The sequence below is a fragment of the Anabrus simplex genome, chromosome 1, assembly GCF_040414725.1.
Source record: "Anabrus simplex isolate iqAnaSimp1 chromosome 1, ASM4041472v1, whole genome shotgun sequence".
NCBI lineage: Eukaryota > Metazoa > Arthropoda > Insecta > Orthoptera > Tettigoniidae > Anabrus > Anabrus simplex.
The window spans coordinates 919874786-919892363 of record NC_090265.1 but is presented as its reverse complement, the minus strand read 5'-3'; the positions used below and the strand labels follow the sequence as shown (position 1 = coordinate 919892363).

Sequence of the window (17578 nt, the reverse complement as noted above, 5' to 3'; positions counted from 1 at the left end):
AACCAAAAACAAAACGTAGTTCCTAAATCTTGTCCTCCTCTGCGGTGTAGTGGTTAGTGTGATTAGCTGCCACCTCCGGAGGCCCGTGTTCGATTCCCGGCTCTGCCACGAAATTTGAAAAGTGGTACGAGGGCTGGAAGGGGGTCCACTCAGCCTCGGGAGATCAATTGAGTAGAGGTGGGCTCGATTCCCACCTCAGCCATCCTGGAAGTGGTTTTCCGTGGTTTCCCACTTCTCCTCCAGGCAAATGCCGGGATGGTACCTAACTTAAGGCCACGGCCGCTTCCTTCCCTCTTTCTTGTCTATCCCTTCAGCATAGCAGGTGAGGCCACCTGGGCGAGGTACTGGTCATCCTCCCCAGTTGTATCCCCCGACCCACAGTCTGAAGCTCCAGGACACTGTCCTTGAGGCGGTAGAGGTGGAATCCCTCGCTGAGTCCGAGGAAAAAACCAACCCTGGAGGGTAAGGAGATTAAGAAAGAAAGAAAGAAAGAAAGAAAGAAAGAAAGAAAGAAAGAAGTTCCTAAATCTGTCGCTCGAAACCGAACGGGTAATAGCTCTTCACCATACTTTACAGCCACGAGCCGCCACCGATATAGTGGTAGGTCTACTAATTACAGGTACTGTAAAACCCAGCCGGAAGCACACACTGTTGCTACTTTTGTGTACCTAACATAGTGGTACTACGGCCATGGTGTTCCCTGCGCGATGGTACTAATTACAATCAGTCTCATGGTTCTAATTTACGATAGGCAGGGGATACCGTGGGTATATTCTTCGTCTGCTGCCCCCACCCCCCACCCACAGGGGGCAGTGTCTAATTGACAGGCGCAGATACGACCAGGAAAAAAGGAAAAAAAGAGCCCCCCCCCCCCCTCCAATTTGATTTTGCATCGCAACGATTCAGACAAGTCTTATGGAGATGATGCGACAGGGCAGGGAAGAAATCGACCGTCGTCCTAATTTAGACACAGCCCAAGCATTTGCCTAGTGCGAAAGTGAGGAACCGTTGAAAACCATTTTCAGGACTGCCGATGCTGGGGTTCTAATCGAACATCTCCCGAATACAAGTTCACAGCTAAGTGAATCGAACCGTGTAGCCAACCAGCTAGGTGAGAAATAGTAGTTCTCCTAATAATATTGTGAAGCAGACTAAGACTTACAATTGAGTACACGCTCCTCCGGCGGGACGGTCTTAAAGTGGCGGTGGAACTTCTTTTGTCTGGACTTGCTGGAGCCCGGTTCTTGAGCAGCGCCGGAGGTGAGCACCGGCTCGCTGGCGGGCTGTGGGCGAGCTGCGGCTTGGGCCTGGGTCATCACCGGAGCACTCGCACTCAGCTGCTTCAGCGCTTGCCTGAAATAAGAAGAGTAACTATCAGCAACATTCAACACCACAGATCAGTGGGACATTCCCACTCACAAGAACACTAACTAAAATGAATTCGCTGATTCTGATGAAAAGTTATATAAGTAAGTGATCACAATAATAATAATAATAATAATAATAATAATAATAATAATAATAATAATAATAATAATAATAATAATAATTTAATTATAATACAAATGGATAAATTTATACTACTACGTTCACCTTCTCTAACTACCTGATAGCGTTGGAAGTGAGATCGAACCACATCATTAGGACTTCCAAGGTAAAAATGCAGAGGACAGCGCTGGGTAGTATTATCCAATAGTCTGCTCCTCTAACCCTCGGTACTGAAGAACAAGATGTTTGCATCAGTTGTAGTTCGCGAAGTTAGTCAATAGCCTACATCATTACAGACAGAGTTCACTGAGTAGTACTCCAAGCAAATGCCGGGGCCGCACTTTTTAATTAAGGCAATGGCCTCTTCCCATTTCTAGCTCTTTCCTATCCCACCTTCGCTGAAAGCGAACCAAAAATGTATATGTTACAAGCTGTCCATTATGGAATGATCAATAAATATTTCTTCAAGAATTTATTTCCAAAATTTGGAATGTGTGTGCGGACGTCGATGAGTAAAGATTTCTTTGTCTGGATTTAATCAGCCTCACTCTCTATTTGTTTTTACGTCCCACTAACTACTTTTATGGTTTTTCGGAGACACCGAGGTGTCAGAATTTAGCCCCACAGGAGTTCTTTTACGTGCCAGTAAATCTACCGACACGAGGCTGACGTATTTTAGCACCTTCAAATACCATCGGACTGAGCCAGGATCGAACCTGCCAAGTTGGGGGAAGAAGGCCAACGCCTCAACTGCCTCACTCAGCCCGGCAGCCTCTACTGTTATCTTCGATCATTTATAGACGTTCCAATAATACGTGCGAATTTGGTTTACGTCGCACCTACACAGATGTGTTTTATGGCGACGATGGGATAGGAAAGGATTAAGAGTGAGAAAGAAGCGATTGTGGCCTTAATCAAGGTACAGCCCCAGTATTTTCCTGGTTTGAAATTGGAAACCATGGAAAGCCATATTCAGGGCTGCCGACAGTGAGATTCGAACCCACTATCTCCCGAATGCAAACAGGCAGTTACGTGACCCAAACCGCGCAGCCACTCGCTCGGTATACCTGGTCACTCATTTTCGAAATACTTTCAGTGATCATGGGCGCCCGCAAGGGGTGGGGGGCGCTTGCCCCCCCCCCCCTGGAATTCTAAAAAGCTGATGTTCAATTGTTTAATATCATACTAGATTATTTCATAAACTGAACTTAGTGACAGTCATCTAGCATCTGTTATATTCGCAAATTTCTGTAAACAATTTAATGTTGCTAACGTTATATTGGTATTTATATTCAAGAAAATTATTAATGTGTCCCCCCTTGGAAAAGATCCTGCGGGCGACCATGGATGATTTAATCAAAATAGGCACGTACGCTTTGGTACAGCGCTTGCCTCTAACCACAAGTAGGCTGACTGTTAGGTAACTTAATCATAACCGACTCTTGGGACATGCTGTTAAATTTATTAGTTTAGCGAACACATCCTTCCCTGGCTGCTTCAGACCTCGCTCCCGCTTAGCTGAGTCTGTAGGAAACAAAAGTAAAGGACATACAGGAGCAAACTGTGAACACCTGATCATCATCATCATCATCTGTGAAGCCATAGGGAGACAGAAATTTCAATTCAGAGAATGGAAAATAAGATATGGAAGTGGTTACTGACTAAGTAGCTCAGAGTCATTAATCCCATACAGTAAAATACCATGACACTAGTTAAAATTCATATGAGAATTTTTACTGTATTCTGGTGTAATTATTACTTGCACGGATTTGCACAATTTTGTTGAGCTCTCCAGGTGCAAATAACACAATAAATAAGCCCCAGTTAGTTCACAAAATGCTAACTGCCTGTAGATTGGTTATTTACTGTGAACTGTGGAATACTTTCCAAACAAACACGAAGTTTTCAGTCGCACAGGAAATTTATTATACACTATTTACTACCATTGACAGGTACCGTAACATAACATACGACTAACGTTATTTTGGACAAGAGGTCTTCACTATCACCGAGAAAGTGTCAGTGATCTTCCGAAAGATATTCGTTTTCCTCGTAACCATTTAGTACATTTATTGCAAGTCTTGGTTAAAGTCTGACTTCTTGGCTAAATGTCAGAGTACTGGCCTTCGGTTTAGAGGGCCCCAGATTCGATTCCCGGTCGGGCCGAGGATTTTAACTACGTTTGGTTAATTCCTCTAGCTCGGGGGATAGGTATCTGTAATCGTCTTACTATTAAAACAAACCTTCATTTACACACAACAGGCTATATCACATTAATAACCACCACAGAAACACACAATAGAGAATATATTCATCCATATAGGGTTTATCGTCGGGAAGGCTATCTGGCCGTAAAGCTAGGCCAGTACCGACCCCAAACAACTGAAGAAAAGGCCAGAACAGAAGAACTATTATACTTTGTCATTCACTACAACCTCCCGAGGTGTACTATCGAAATCCTTGGTGATAAGCTAATTTAGATTATGTCATGTTTGCACAGTTTATGACGACGATTACTGCCCCAGTAATAAGTTGAGTCCATGGAAAGTTAATGTCAGCACCGGCGGCAAGTAACACAACAACCAGTCAGCCTACCTGGAAGACACACCAGCGCCCTTGGATATTACTTCCCATTGTCTTCCATTAACATGGAATAATAACGTACTGGATTGGTACAGATTATGGCAAAAATATTATTGCTGAACAAGCCAACACAAGACACATTTAGTTTTTACGAACTTTCTCCTGAGCGATGTAATTAGAGTTGCATGAAGGACAGGCCAACTCATGCGCATCTTCTCAACCAGTCTGACACACACAGCAACATGAAGCATCGTCGTGTACCCAAAGAATGCACATTCGCCACAACTATCACCGGGATATCGCATTACGTGTTTTGAAAACATTGTTGGAAGTGAGGCAGAAAGTCTTATAGAAACCATAACCGATTTCACTAATACCAACTCTGACTTCCAAACTAGCAATGAATTTTATGATGTTATGAAAAGAAAAATGCGATCTATAGTTAGCTCATTTTTATCACAAAACATCCTGTGTTTCGAAACTTTCTTTCGAATATCAGTACCTGGGAAATCATGTAATAAAAGTGTACAATAAATACAAATTCTACATCTAATTGACAATATATATACCAATTTAGCTGACAGTGCAGAATAACCAATACAGAGTCTTACAATCCTCTTAACCAGGTAGTGACATCTTGAAAATTGACTAACTCAGCACTGAACACAGAAAATAAATACGAACATAAGAGTTATATAGCTGGATCCCATACCGCCATGCAGGTCGTCTGTATAAAACCCCCCCCGTGCCCTAGATACCATGTTCAAGACAAGCAAAATAATGCGCCACTCTTGTCCAAAAACATGAGCCGAAAGAGATCTGAAAATCGACGCTGAAGTTTTTGAAGGATGACAATTATAATAACTTGCACTATAGCTGCAATAAAGCAATAATCTATATTCATTTAATATTTTCTTTTCGCAAGCAGTTTAACGTTAGATTTATGCATAAATAAATAGGTTGTCAGCGATGCTATGTAGCGGCCGTCACCTTTCTTCAACTACAGCGCTATTATTTGCCTGGTGTGAAAAAGAGAAACCACAGGTAACCATCTTCAGGGTTGTACAACCAGATTGTAGGTTGCTGCCTATATGGTCGCATATGGTCTGAAATTGCCGGGGTCAATTCCTACAAGTAATTAGGTGTGACTTTTCAAACAAACGGAAGAGTTTTCACCAAACACGTCAGAGACAGAGCAGCTGCAGCAGTTGCAGCAATGAACAACATCAAGGTCCTTCAACAATTATCTACAGAGACAGCAATAGCCCTATTCCACACCAAGATTTCCCCCATCATGACATACGCCTTAGACATTATATCCGGGAACGCCTATCAAAAGGAGAACCTAGCTATACTAGAAGGCCATGCATCTTTAAAACGCCTTCTGCCTGGCATAAAACGCTCCTTCGAGACTAACATATGGGCTCATAGGACAACCGTTCTATATAAAAGAACTGCGATTAAAAATGCCATTGCTATCTACGACACAATACCAAGCTTTACTTCAGGAACTGCAGGAGAAAAAAGCGAATATAAGTATAGATGGATTTTTATCGAACAGACGCCATAATGACGTCAGAATGGATGAATTCTGCCTACGAACTGGGGCATACCATAACGCGCTTCGCGGTCCATGGTTTTCATTAGAAGCTTTGCCAAAGAAAGTACTTCCACGAACCAGACGGAAACTGTGTTTGCGAACTGTGAGGGAAAATTTGCCACCGGTACCATGCAGAGCTGTGTCCCAAAATAACGGTATCTTTAGTTGAACTGTGTAATTAAGTTATTTTTATTTCATGTATACACTATGTGCGATATTCCTCAATAATAATAATAATAATAATAATAATAATAATAATAATAATAATAATAATAATAATAATAATAATAATAATGTCTGAAATCATAGCATCACTTGAAGTTAAGCAATGCCTTCACTATCTCTGTATACAATCAGAGAACTCTAATCTCCTATAACCTGACAGCCATATGAGAACACTGAACAACGATTACGGCAGACTACTTTATGCAGTCATGTTGTAGCAGAGTTAGTCCAATCCAGTGGTGAACACATTCGTTACCTAAGCTGCAAATTTTTTTTTTTTTAAAAAGAGCAATCGCAGCCCCACCACTCTCACTAAAGCCAATATTACTATTTTATCAATTCACTCGATAACTAAGTGGAAATATAACAAGCAAACAGATCAAAAATGAATTAGACAATTTAGGTACTGAAGAACTTATGAAATTATAAATCACTTGAATGAGAATATTTTCAACCGCACATATGTCCAAATCGATATTCACGGCAATGGCGAAACCATCACACTTTAAGCTGCAACAAATTGTAAATACTTTATTAATAGTTTCACTCGCTGTCGCTTCGTAACAGTACAGTTGTGGTTTTCAAAGAAATATATTGGAACTAACTTTTGTTTTAAAAAAAGCCTAACCTAAACTGAATGAGAAAAATTTAGCAGGTATGTTACCGTCATCGGAGTTTTACAGTTTCACTCGCTTACTGAGTGTATGCACAGCAACGACAAACGAGAGAAAATGCTCCTTATGAAGTATTGTTATATTCACAAAGAATGCCACAGAATTCGCGAAACTTCATCTATAAACCAAGAGGAACGCTACAAAATTCCACAATATACCATGGCGAACCCAGAGCAACCAAATACAACATTTTTTTGTACTTCGCGCTTGGCTCTGTGTTCAAGCTAGGCAACCTAATTATTATTTTTCCGTGTGTATCAAAAAACTTCCTCTACGCGTGCCATCAATGAATCGCCCCCAAAAACTTCATACATGCCGAAATCCAACAATAAAATACTTTTATTACAATTGATTCCATAAAATTACAATCTGTCAGTGGCTATACTATTTTATCGTGTAGCCCCTGGTGCAACACCTCCTAGATATACAGGGTGTTAGGTGTATACGTGCAGATATTAAGCTAGTCGGCTAAGAAAAATACATCTCATAATATATGCTATGTACTTTTTACCTTGTCCTATTAGTTTGCCCATAACTGAGCCAAATATTTCAGGACCTAATGTGTTTTGAACGGCCGTAGCAGGATACGCCGGTGATGTCATTCTGTCCACGCGTAGCGGAAGTACAGTAGCCGAGTATAGGGCTTGTTGAACCTGTTTCTTATCGCAGGCCAACACATGTTGTTGTGCACTTCCCCTAAAGGCTTGGCAAGTAGAAGAGGATGACTCACGTGCCAGGTCACTTGCTGTACTCGAAAACCGGTGTAGGGTACTCTGTGTGAAAAGTACACAGAATCCTTACAGTGACGTCGAAGATCCGTACAAGCACATACGTGCGAATCAAGTGTTGTGTATTTGTGTACGATTTTTAAGACGTCAATGGCATTACTCAGTGATCCAAGCTGACAAAATGAAAGGAAATGGTTAATAAGTAAATGAAATATGGGCGCAACATTTCTGTGCTGTTATTGCGACAGTCTACGATGAATTTCTGACAATAGACAATGCGGGTTGTCTATGCTTATTCATAAACTTTTTAGGTCATTGAAAGGACGGTGGACACTGAAAGAAAAGGCTATAAGTATTCAGTGAAATTGTTATTAATGAGACAAATTTCAAAAACCGTAGTTGCATCCATCGTGAACATTGCTCGAAGGAAAAGGACCTACTGTGGAATTGCCGCCGGGCATTTCTAATAGAAGGCTTATTCTTCTTTTTCCTAATCTGTTTACCCTCCAGGGTTGGTTTTTCATGGGACTCAGCAAGGGATCCCACCTCTACCGCCTCAAGGGTAGTGTCCTGGAGCGTGAGACATTGGATCGGGGATACAACTGGGGAGAATGAGCAGTACCTCACCCAGGCGGCCTCACCTGCTATGCTGAACAGGGGCCTTGCGGGGGTATGGGAAGATTGGAAAGGATAGACAAGGAAGAGGGAAGGAAGCGGCCGTGGCCTTAAGTTAGGTACCATCCCGGCATTTGCCTGGAGAAGGGGGAACTACGGGAAACAACTTTCAGGATGGCTGAGTTGGGAATCGGACCACCTCTACTCATTTGACTTCCCGAGGCTAAGTGGACCCCGTTCCAGCCCTCGTACCACTTTTCAAATTTCTTGTCAGAGCTGGAAATCGAACCCGAGCTTCGGGGGTGGCAGCTAATCACACTAACCACTGCACCACAGAGGCGGACGGAAGGCTTATTACTGAACAGTAAGTACCGATAGGTAAAATGATGACTGTAATGGACCCGTTTAATTAGAACTTCCGTAAAAATAATATTACTACTACTACTACTGCTACTACTACTACTACTACTACTACTACTACTACTACTACTACTACTACTACCACTAATAATAATAATAATAATAATAATAATAATAATAATAATAATATCTTTACGTTCCACTAACTAATTTGCACGGTTGTCGGAGACGCTGAAATGCCAGAATTTTTTATCGCAGTATTTTTTAATGCAAATAAATCTACAGACACGAGACTGACGTATTTGAGCACCTTCAAATACCACCGGACTGAGCCAAGACCAAGCCTCCCAAGTTGGGTTCAGAAGGCCAGCACTTTACGCAGTGCTGCACCAATCATCTTGCCGGGCTGAGTGGCTCAGACGGTTGAGGCACTGGCCTTCTGAGTCCAGTCTTGACAAGGTGCTCAAATACATCAGCCTTGTGACAGTAGATTTACTGGTACGTGAAGAACTCCTATGGTACTAAATTCCTGCAAATCCGCGTCTCCGAAAACCGTGAAAAGTAGTTAGTGGGACGTAAAGCCAATGACATTATTATCATCATCTTACCTGCACAGTTCATAGGGGTATCTTACCTGGAGTTCCTCATAGGTACGTTATTAGATCTTTCAGAGGACGCTCCGTTTCGACTACGCCGAAACATGTGGTTTTTACACGATGGTCCACCACCTGATATAAGCCGCTTACTGCGTGATCATTTGGATCAGTCCTTTGGTCTATGGCAAATAGGACGACATGGACCCATCAATTGGCCCGCCAGATCTCCAATGGATGTTACGGAAGACTGGATTCGGAGAAGTGATTTTCTTTTGTTAGTTGCTTTACGTCGCACCAACACAGAGAGGTCTTATGGCGACAATCGGACAAGAAAGGCCTAGGAATGGTAAGAAAGTGGTCGTGGCCTTAATTAAGGTTCAACCCCCGCAATGCCTGGTGTGAACTTGGGAAACCACGGAAAACCATCTTCAGGGCTGCCGACATTGGGGTTCGAAGCCCCAATCTCCCGGATGCGAGCTCACAGCTGTGCGCTCCTAACCGTATGGCCAACTCGCCGGGTACGGAGAAGTGAAGCCTGCAGAGTAGTCCAGGGAGGTCACTTGAACAATTGCTACGTGTTTCACATTGGTATGTCAGACGTTACACCATTTCTGCAGCGTATTGAGTTGGGAGTTCAGTTCTCAATCGATGTAGTATTTTGAGTCTCGATAGTTCGATATTCTCATAAATCCGAGCAGAAAAATTGAAGTACCGGTAACAAAAATTATAAATCTAGAGTTTCAGTTCGCGATTGCCTTGTACGTGGCGCAAGCTGAACACAACACACGGAAGACGTGCTTGTTAAAACGCTAGATATTGACCTTGAACACAGCATGGCAGTTCTTCATTCTACACTGTACTGGTTTGGGTACATTGCGTGTGTGTGTCTGTCGATGTGCATGTTTGATGTTTATACACAAAACCTGTTTGTCACACTTTGTCCTCTAGTGCTAACCACAATACGAAGGTACACCTGACTCATCGCAAAGAGAACTGGTTCTGGTCTTACGCATACTATCCTGTAGTAAACTACTGCGAGCGATGTAGGCACGGGTGAAGTACATTTCATCTTGTTTCCTCCTACACCACGCATATTTTACTATTTTCTTCCCTGCCTTTCAGCTCCTAATGACTTGTTAATAATAATACCGGTAATGTTATTTGCTTTACGTCCCACTAACTACTCTTACTGTTTCTGGAGGCGCTGAGGTGCTGTAATTTAGTCTCGCAGGAGTTCTTTTTACGCGCCAGTAAATCTACCGACACGAGGCTGACTTATTTGAGCATCTTCGAATACCATCGGACTGAGCCAAGATCGAGCCTGCCAAGTTGGGGTCAGAAGGCCAGCGCCTCAACCGTCTGAGCCACTCTGCCCGGCAGCAAAAAATATTATTATTATTATTATGATTATTATTATTATTATTATTATTACCGGGCGAGTTGGCCGTGCGGTTAGAGACGCATGGCTGAGAGCTTGCATCCCGGAGATAATGGGTTCGAATCCCACTCTCGGCAGCCCAGAAGATGGTTTTCCGTGGTTTCCCATTTTCACACCAGGCAAATGCTAGGGCTGTACGTTAATTAAGGCCACGGCCGCCTCCTTCCAACTCCTAGGCCTTTGCTATCCCATCGTCCTATAAGACCTATCTGTATCGGTGCGTCGCACCGACACAGATAGGTTTTATGGCGACAGATATAACTGAGGACTAGGATCGGGAAGGAAGCAACCGTGGTCTTAATTAAGGTACAGCCCTAGCATTTTCCTGGTGTGAACATGAAAAACCACGGAAAATCATCTTTAAAGCTGCCGACAGAGGGATTCGAAGCCAGTACATCCCGAATATTGGATACTGTTCGAACTTTAGCGACTGCTACTATCAAGCTCGGTGATGATTTAAGAGTGGATTTCTGCCGCTGGTTAATTGATGAAGCTCTCAATCCAGAATTTCTGTCAAGTGTATTAGTGACACATGAGGCAATTTTTATAGAAGGAGTGTTTAATATTTAGTATACCAAGGCAACCTCTAGCACCGGCTCTCAATTAATATCTGGATGGATGCAGTGGGAAGTCTGTCTCTTTGACCAATCGTCTTTTTATTAGCGTTATTTTGCTTTACGTCCCACATACTGTTTATACCGTTTTCTGAGACGCTGAGGTGACGAAATTTCATATCGCAGGAGTTCATTTACGTGCCAGTATTTCTACGACACGAGACTGACGTATGTGTGCTCCATCAAATATCATCAGACTGAGCCAAGATTGAACCTGCCAAGTTGGAGGTCGGAAGATAAGGACCTCAACGGTCTCAGACACTCAGACCGGTACCAATCACCTTACTTGCATAAATTTGATCGGTGTAGCTTTCCTTATGGTGACGATGGGACGGGAAAGGAAGCGATCGTGGCATTCATGACGTTACAGCCCCAGCATTTGCCTGGTGTGAACATGGAAAACCACGGTAAACCACCTTTAGGGCTGCCGACAGAGGGGTTGGAACCCACTATATCCCACTCATGAGCTGTGGAATATCCCCATTCAATAGGACAAGGCAGTTTCCAGCACCGGTTCTAATTAATATCAGGATGGGTGTAGTTGGAGGTCTGTTACATCTTTTTATTAATGTTATCTTGCTCCTGTACAGTAGATACAGTACGTTACTGGAGCTTTCAGAGGACGTGTCGCTTCGACTACGCCGAACCACGTGGATTTTACACGATGGTGCAGACATTTCCTCAACGGTAGACAGGACGATGTGGAACTATCAATTGGCCAGCCTTTATTCCAGTGGATTGTTATGCCTGGGGGGACATGAGAAACAAAGTATACCGAACTGAGGTAACCACTTCGGATGACCTCCGTGAACGTATGTTTAAGCACCAGAGGATATTCTGAACCACAGTGGTGTCTTGGCTCGAATGACAAGTTGCTTTACGTCGCACCGACACAGATAGGTATTATAGCGATGACGGGGCAGGTAAGGGTTAGGAGTGGGAAGGAAGCAGCCATGGCCTTAATTAAGGTACAGCCCCAGCATTTGCCTCGTGTGAAAATGGGAAACCACGGAAAACCATCTTCAGGGCTACCGACAGTGGGGTACGAACCCACTATCTCCCGAATACTGGATACTGGTAGCACTTAAGCGACTGCAGCTATCGAGCTCGGTGTACCAGTAAATATACCGACACGAGGCTGACGTATTTGAGCACCTTCAAATACCACTGCACGGGGCCAGGTTCGAACATGCGAAGTTGGAGTCAAAAGGGTGGCACCTCAACCGTTTTAGCCACTCAACCAGGCAGGAAGCACGAAATGTAGGTACGTTTAATTTACTTAGTTGTATAATATGTCCATTTTTCGTTTGAAACAAAACGTTCGATGTGCTTCGATAATTCAATTCTGATTCTACTCATATGGATATCCTATGCCATGCATTTGTTCGTTGGCGCAAGGAACTGTCTTCCTTCTTCTACCTTTACGCAATGCACAACGGGGATCGTACCGCATTTCACGTCCCGGCGTGCGTATCCCAACCAATAATTATATCACACGCTCGTACAGGTCGCGCACCGGCACAGGTTTTCAGGTCATTTCCATACTCACTAGACCACAGGGCTGACGACCACAGATATCCCTATCCCCTAAAGGACGTAACAGCAAATGAACCAGTATTAACGCTGAGAATTCAATACATCTCCAGGGTCCGAAACCGATAACTAGTGTTGTCTGAAACCCCTAAGACGGAAACTAAATACTAACAACAACAAACCAGTCTGGCGATAATGTAACGTAACATGTTGTAGACTGGTAGCCTTCAGCTGTTACCGTAGGTCAGTTGCTCGTAAACATAAAACCAGTTTGGCAAGTATATTACGTAACATCTCGTGGCATGGAATAGGGAGCGCTCAGCTGTCACAGTAGCACATTTGCTCTTAAACATAAACAGAACAGAAACCAGTTTGGCAGGGATGGCGCGTGACTTGCCTGTTATCAAAGGAAAGCTATTCATTCACCAGAACAAGGCATACTACCTATTCTAAAAACATCGTACCCCTTTGCTCTCGAAAATAACTTCCGAGGATTACTAAAAGTTTGATATATAGTGGTTCGTCACATCGTTCTCTATTGCTACAATAAATATCTGCACGTATACACCTAACACCCTGTATAAGGCCTCACAACTGTTCTGGGAATATACTGTGACGTCAAAATCGGGAGGCAAGCTTGAACCTTTTCAGTAATAACACAGCAATGAGTTTGGCCATGTAACGCTGAAATTAGAAGAGTTTTAATTCGTTTAATGGTGCCAATTGTTAATACCGTTGTACGTAATGGTACTGATGTGTTGCGTACTCAACTTTAAGGAGAATTCCGGCAGTGATAACGAAGTGCATGCATTAAGTTTACGAAAGACGAGGTTATGCGGCAGATATGTTTACGTGCAATTCCAAGACAAGACTACAGATTTACTAATAACTCAATGGTGAGTAACTATTATTATTACATTCTCACACAATCATAATGTTATAGGCCTTTGACGTATTTAACTACACGCAACAGCTGGTGATATGTAGGCATATTTACTCTTTAATGATATAAGGTTATGTTGGATCACAATCATGGGATACATTATTTCAACGGTATTATTATTATTATTATTATTATTATTATTATTATTATTATTATTATTATTATTATTATACGCATTAAAACATACCACCTACAGGAGCTGCTGGTGTAGGCCGGTTCACTCTGTAAATGCACGAATTTCGCTCACGGTGATACATTATTTTACAGGTATGCCACAGACATTTCAAAGTCGGTGATATTTTATGGGAAGTAACTGGTACTGATCCTGCCAGAATGTGACTATAAATATGATGGGCAGTTGGAAAAGATATAAGCCACTGCTGTCTCTGACAATCATGGTCTTGGAAGAGGAGTAGTTAAAAGAACCAGGCAAAAATGTAGAATAGAAAGGAGCAATAAACAGAGCCATTGAAGATAGTACTCATACACAGAATTTCAACGCAGCTGAAAAGTGCAATAAACACGTTGTTACCTGATGGTTGTTGTACTGTGATGAAGGGAACGTATGTAATTTTTCTGTACGTCGATACATCAAGGCAACCATACTGCATGGCATATGTAATCATCTTATAAGACATGGCCTTTATTATAAACGGGTTTTATTAAAGTAAAAATAGTTCTAATGTATATGTGGACAAAATTTCTAATATAAATGCGGTATATTCTTTAGTTACAAAACATCATAGCTGCATCACAAGGAATGAGTGTAACAATGTGTAGAAAGATTCAATAAATAAGTTAATTCTAGTCCTTTTTGGTGAATTGGACACCGAGGATGATGTCCCCACAGTTAATTTAATAGCCATAGTTAAAACATTTCTTAGTTCATAAAGGAGTATGTGCATGATTTTCTTGTTATTTGTTCAACCTTCTGTCTGATATCTCCTCATGTTTACAAATTTATGGCCGACCCCATGGTGAGGGGATATAATGCCTGCCTCTTACCCGGAGGCCCCGGTTCTATTCCAGGCCAAGTCATGGATTTTTACCTAGATCTGAGGGCTGGTTTGAGGTCCACTCAGCCTGCGTGTTTACATTTGCGAGCTATCTGACGGTGAGATAGCGGCCCAGGTCTAGAAAGCCAAGAATAACGGCTGAAAGGATACGTCATGCGGAACCCAAGACACCTCGTAATCTGCAGGCCTTCGGGCTGAGCAGGATCAAGGCCAAGCCCTTCAGGGCTGTTGCGCCGTGCGATTTTTACAAATTTATGAGACAGTAGCAATTTAATGTTGCCACAATATGTCAATACTTTTAAAAGAGTAGGCTCCAGTCCGAATGGTAGTCCAATATTAGGTTAGAAACTTACATACTTTCTGGAATACATAAAGGTTTCGAACAGAATTACAAATTAGTAACATCGATGGTAGGTGAAATTCTCATTAAACCATACATGAACTTCAAGAGAGGAAACATTGTAGGCTCATGTGCAAATACTGCCAGTGATGCTACATCAGCTTAGATGTTAGGCCTATGCTAATATTATACGTGCTAGTTTTCTTTTAAGATCACGTAATATCTATTTAAATTGAAATATGTTTGTAACATTCTGTTGTGATGTTAGCAATTCGGCCTAAGTGAGTTAACATTGCAAAATGCTGTCGTGTTTTACAACTGTCTGCTGTTTATCTTTATTGGCAGAGTCACTAAAATACGGTAATAACGACAGTATAATTCAATATCCTTCAAATTTGAAACGCTATTTGTTAGTAAATAAATTATTCCATTGGCAAAAAATATTAAATTCATGTCTGTGTTTAACTATGTTCCGCGTTTCTCTGCATTGCCATCGCCTCCGTAGCGTGACGTCACTACGCTGTTGTTAGGCCTTATTATCTAGGAGGTGTTGCCTGGTGTGTGGCGCTGAACTAACGTGTATCTTATAGGAGGATCGAGACGGCGGTGACCGAAGCTAGCTGCTCCCCCGCCGTAAGGCGCTGTGAATCTCGAGCGAGGCCAACAGCTATCACCCCGCCTCCCCGAGAAAAGGAGGCTTGAACCAACTACAATATATCAGACCTTAATGCAGCTATCGATATTAGCTAAAATGGCGCCCTTATCGGTTTGTTCAAATGTAAACATGAGCACGTGCGAAACATCAGTTACCGGGCGAGTTGGCCGTGCGTGTAGAGGCGCGCGGCTGTGAGCTTGCATCCGGGAGATAGTAGGTTCGAATCCCACTATCGGCAGCCCTGAAAATGGTTTTCCGTGGTTTCCCATTTTCACACCAGGCAAATGCTGAGGCTGTACCTTAATTAAGGCCACGGCCGCTTCCTTCCATCTCCTAGGCCTTTCCCATCCCATCGTCGCCAAAAGACCTATCTGTGTCGGTGCGACGTAAAGCCCCTAGCAAAAAAAAAAAAAAAAAAAAAAAAAAGAAACATCAGTTTAGTTCTTTCTGTTGGTTTGGTTTGACTAGGAAACGTGGCCTAGTATAGTAATGTTTTGTATTGAAATTTGGTTTAAAAAAATATTTTGATATATTAGGACGCGTCGATTGTATTGTGTGCCTGGATGTAATTTATGTTACAGCAGATGCACCCACATTCAGATCAAGTGTACTTAATGCATCGTGATGATTTCGTAGTTACAAGTACCGTAATTTATTAGGCTGCATTAAAACATTCGAGGATAAATTTGTCAATAGAGAGGATGTTTTCCGTGTACTTTGTGGGTTTCTTTTTCGGATAAGGCCAAAACTCTGTTGGTGCCGATCCTAGTACATTTCTCAATTACTACATATTTTGAGGTTTTTAAAAGTGAGGTTATAAAAAACGTGATAAAGCTATTTATTTTATCTGTGAATGAAGATTATATTCTGTTTGTTAAATTAGTTTTTTTCCTAGGGGCTTTACGTCGCGCCGACACAGATAGGTCTTATGACGACGATGGGATAGGAAAGGCCTAGGAGTTGGAAGGAAGCGGCCGTGGCCTTAATTAAGGTACAGCCCCAGCATTTGCCTGGTGTGAAAATGGGAAACCACGGAAAACCATTTTCAGGGGTGCCGATAGTGAGATTCGAACCTACTATCTCCCGGATGCAAGCTCACAGCCGCGCGCCTCTACGCGCACGGCCAACTCGCCCGGTTTTGTTAAATTAGAGGGCAAGATACCAACTGATATACTGTCACTTACAGTACGTATTTACGTTGCCAACGATTTGGGTGTTAAAGTGCTTTATACGAAAATGCATATGCCACCACAGAACTTCCAGTCGATTCTCCTATTGATTATCTGGAAACAGGTGTAGTATATCAATTTGGTGAATCATGATCAAAATCATTGTTATGAGAGAATTGAAATTTGCGACAAGGTTGTGTTACTAATACATCTCTTGAACGAGGTAGGCTATTATATTGAAAAGCGTATGGTAATACAAAGGTCATCCAAATAAATGTATTTCTAAAACAAGTATTGATTTGCAGAAAGAAGAATTATGGTCTGGAATAATTTTCCAAGGGTGCCCCCTACTATATCTACACCAATCCAATAAATTTCCAATCCCTTTGAAATCACTTAAGAAAAGACTAGGTAGGCAATTGATACGTAATCTGCCACTTGGACGACAGCCCTAAATTCAGATCATTGGTGATTGATTAGTTAATTTATTGATTGACTGAATTGAAACTGCCGCAGTTTGAGACGCATCATTTATTCCCCCAGGACTGTTATTTTAGAATGCAATCATATATTACCTCTTTCCTAGACCATACTACAATAGTTCATAGAAAATATTTACATTTTCAATTATCCACATATTGCTTATCTAAATATAGGCTATTTCTAGATAGTATTGGTCTATTACACAAAGTATTGTAAAGTAATCTGTTCGTTATTATTGACAACTTAGCAATTCAAGACGATAATCAAAAAGTTATGTTTATATATTACAGGCGTGTTTACATTGAACCGATGCGTCGGCCATGTTGATTTTGTACTGTCTGATATTATTGTAGATGGTCTTGCTTGAACGCATACGTCAACCAAGCGATTTGAATTTCGCTGGGGTAGCTCTCCTTCGCGCCGGCGAAAGAACTGCGGTAGAGCGAACGGCTGGACTTGCCTTGACTTAGCTGTTCGCAGTTCTTTTAACTTGGTAAAGAAACGTTTTAAGGAATCAT

At 42.1% G+C, this 17578-nt stretch overlaps 1 protein-coding gene across 2 annotated transcripts in view; it reads right to left on the bottom strand.

Moving 5' to 3' along the window:
* Positions 1-17578, bottom strand: part of LOC136857751 (GRAM domain-containing protein 2B) — a 1093462-nt gene that overhangs the window by 66136 nt on the left and 1009748 nt on the right. For both annotated transcript variants that reach the window (XM_067136651.2, XM_067136652.2), the window contains one exon: positions 1163-1353. In XM_067136651.2, coding sequence (XP_066992752.2) covers positions 1163-1353 — 191 coding nt within the window. The remainder of the gene's footprint in view (positions 1-1162; positions 1354-17578) is intronic.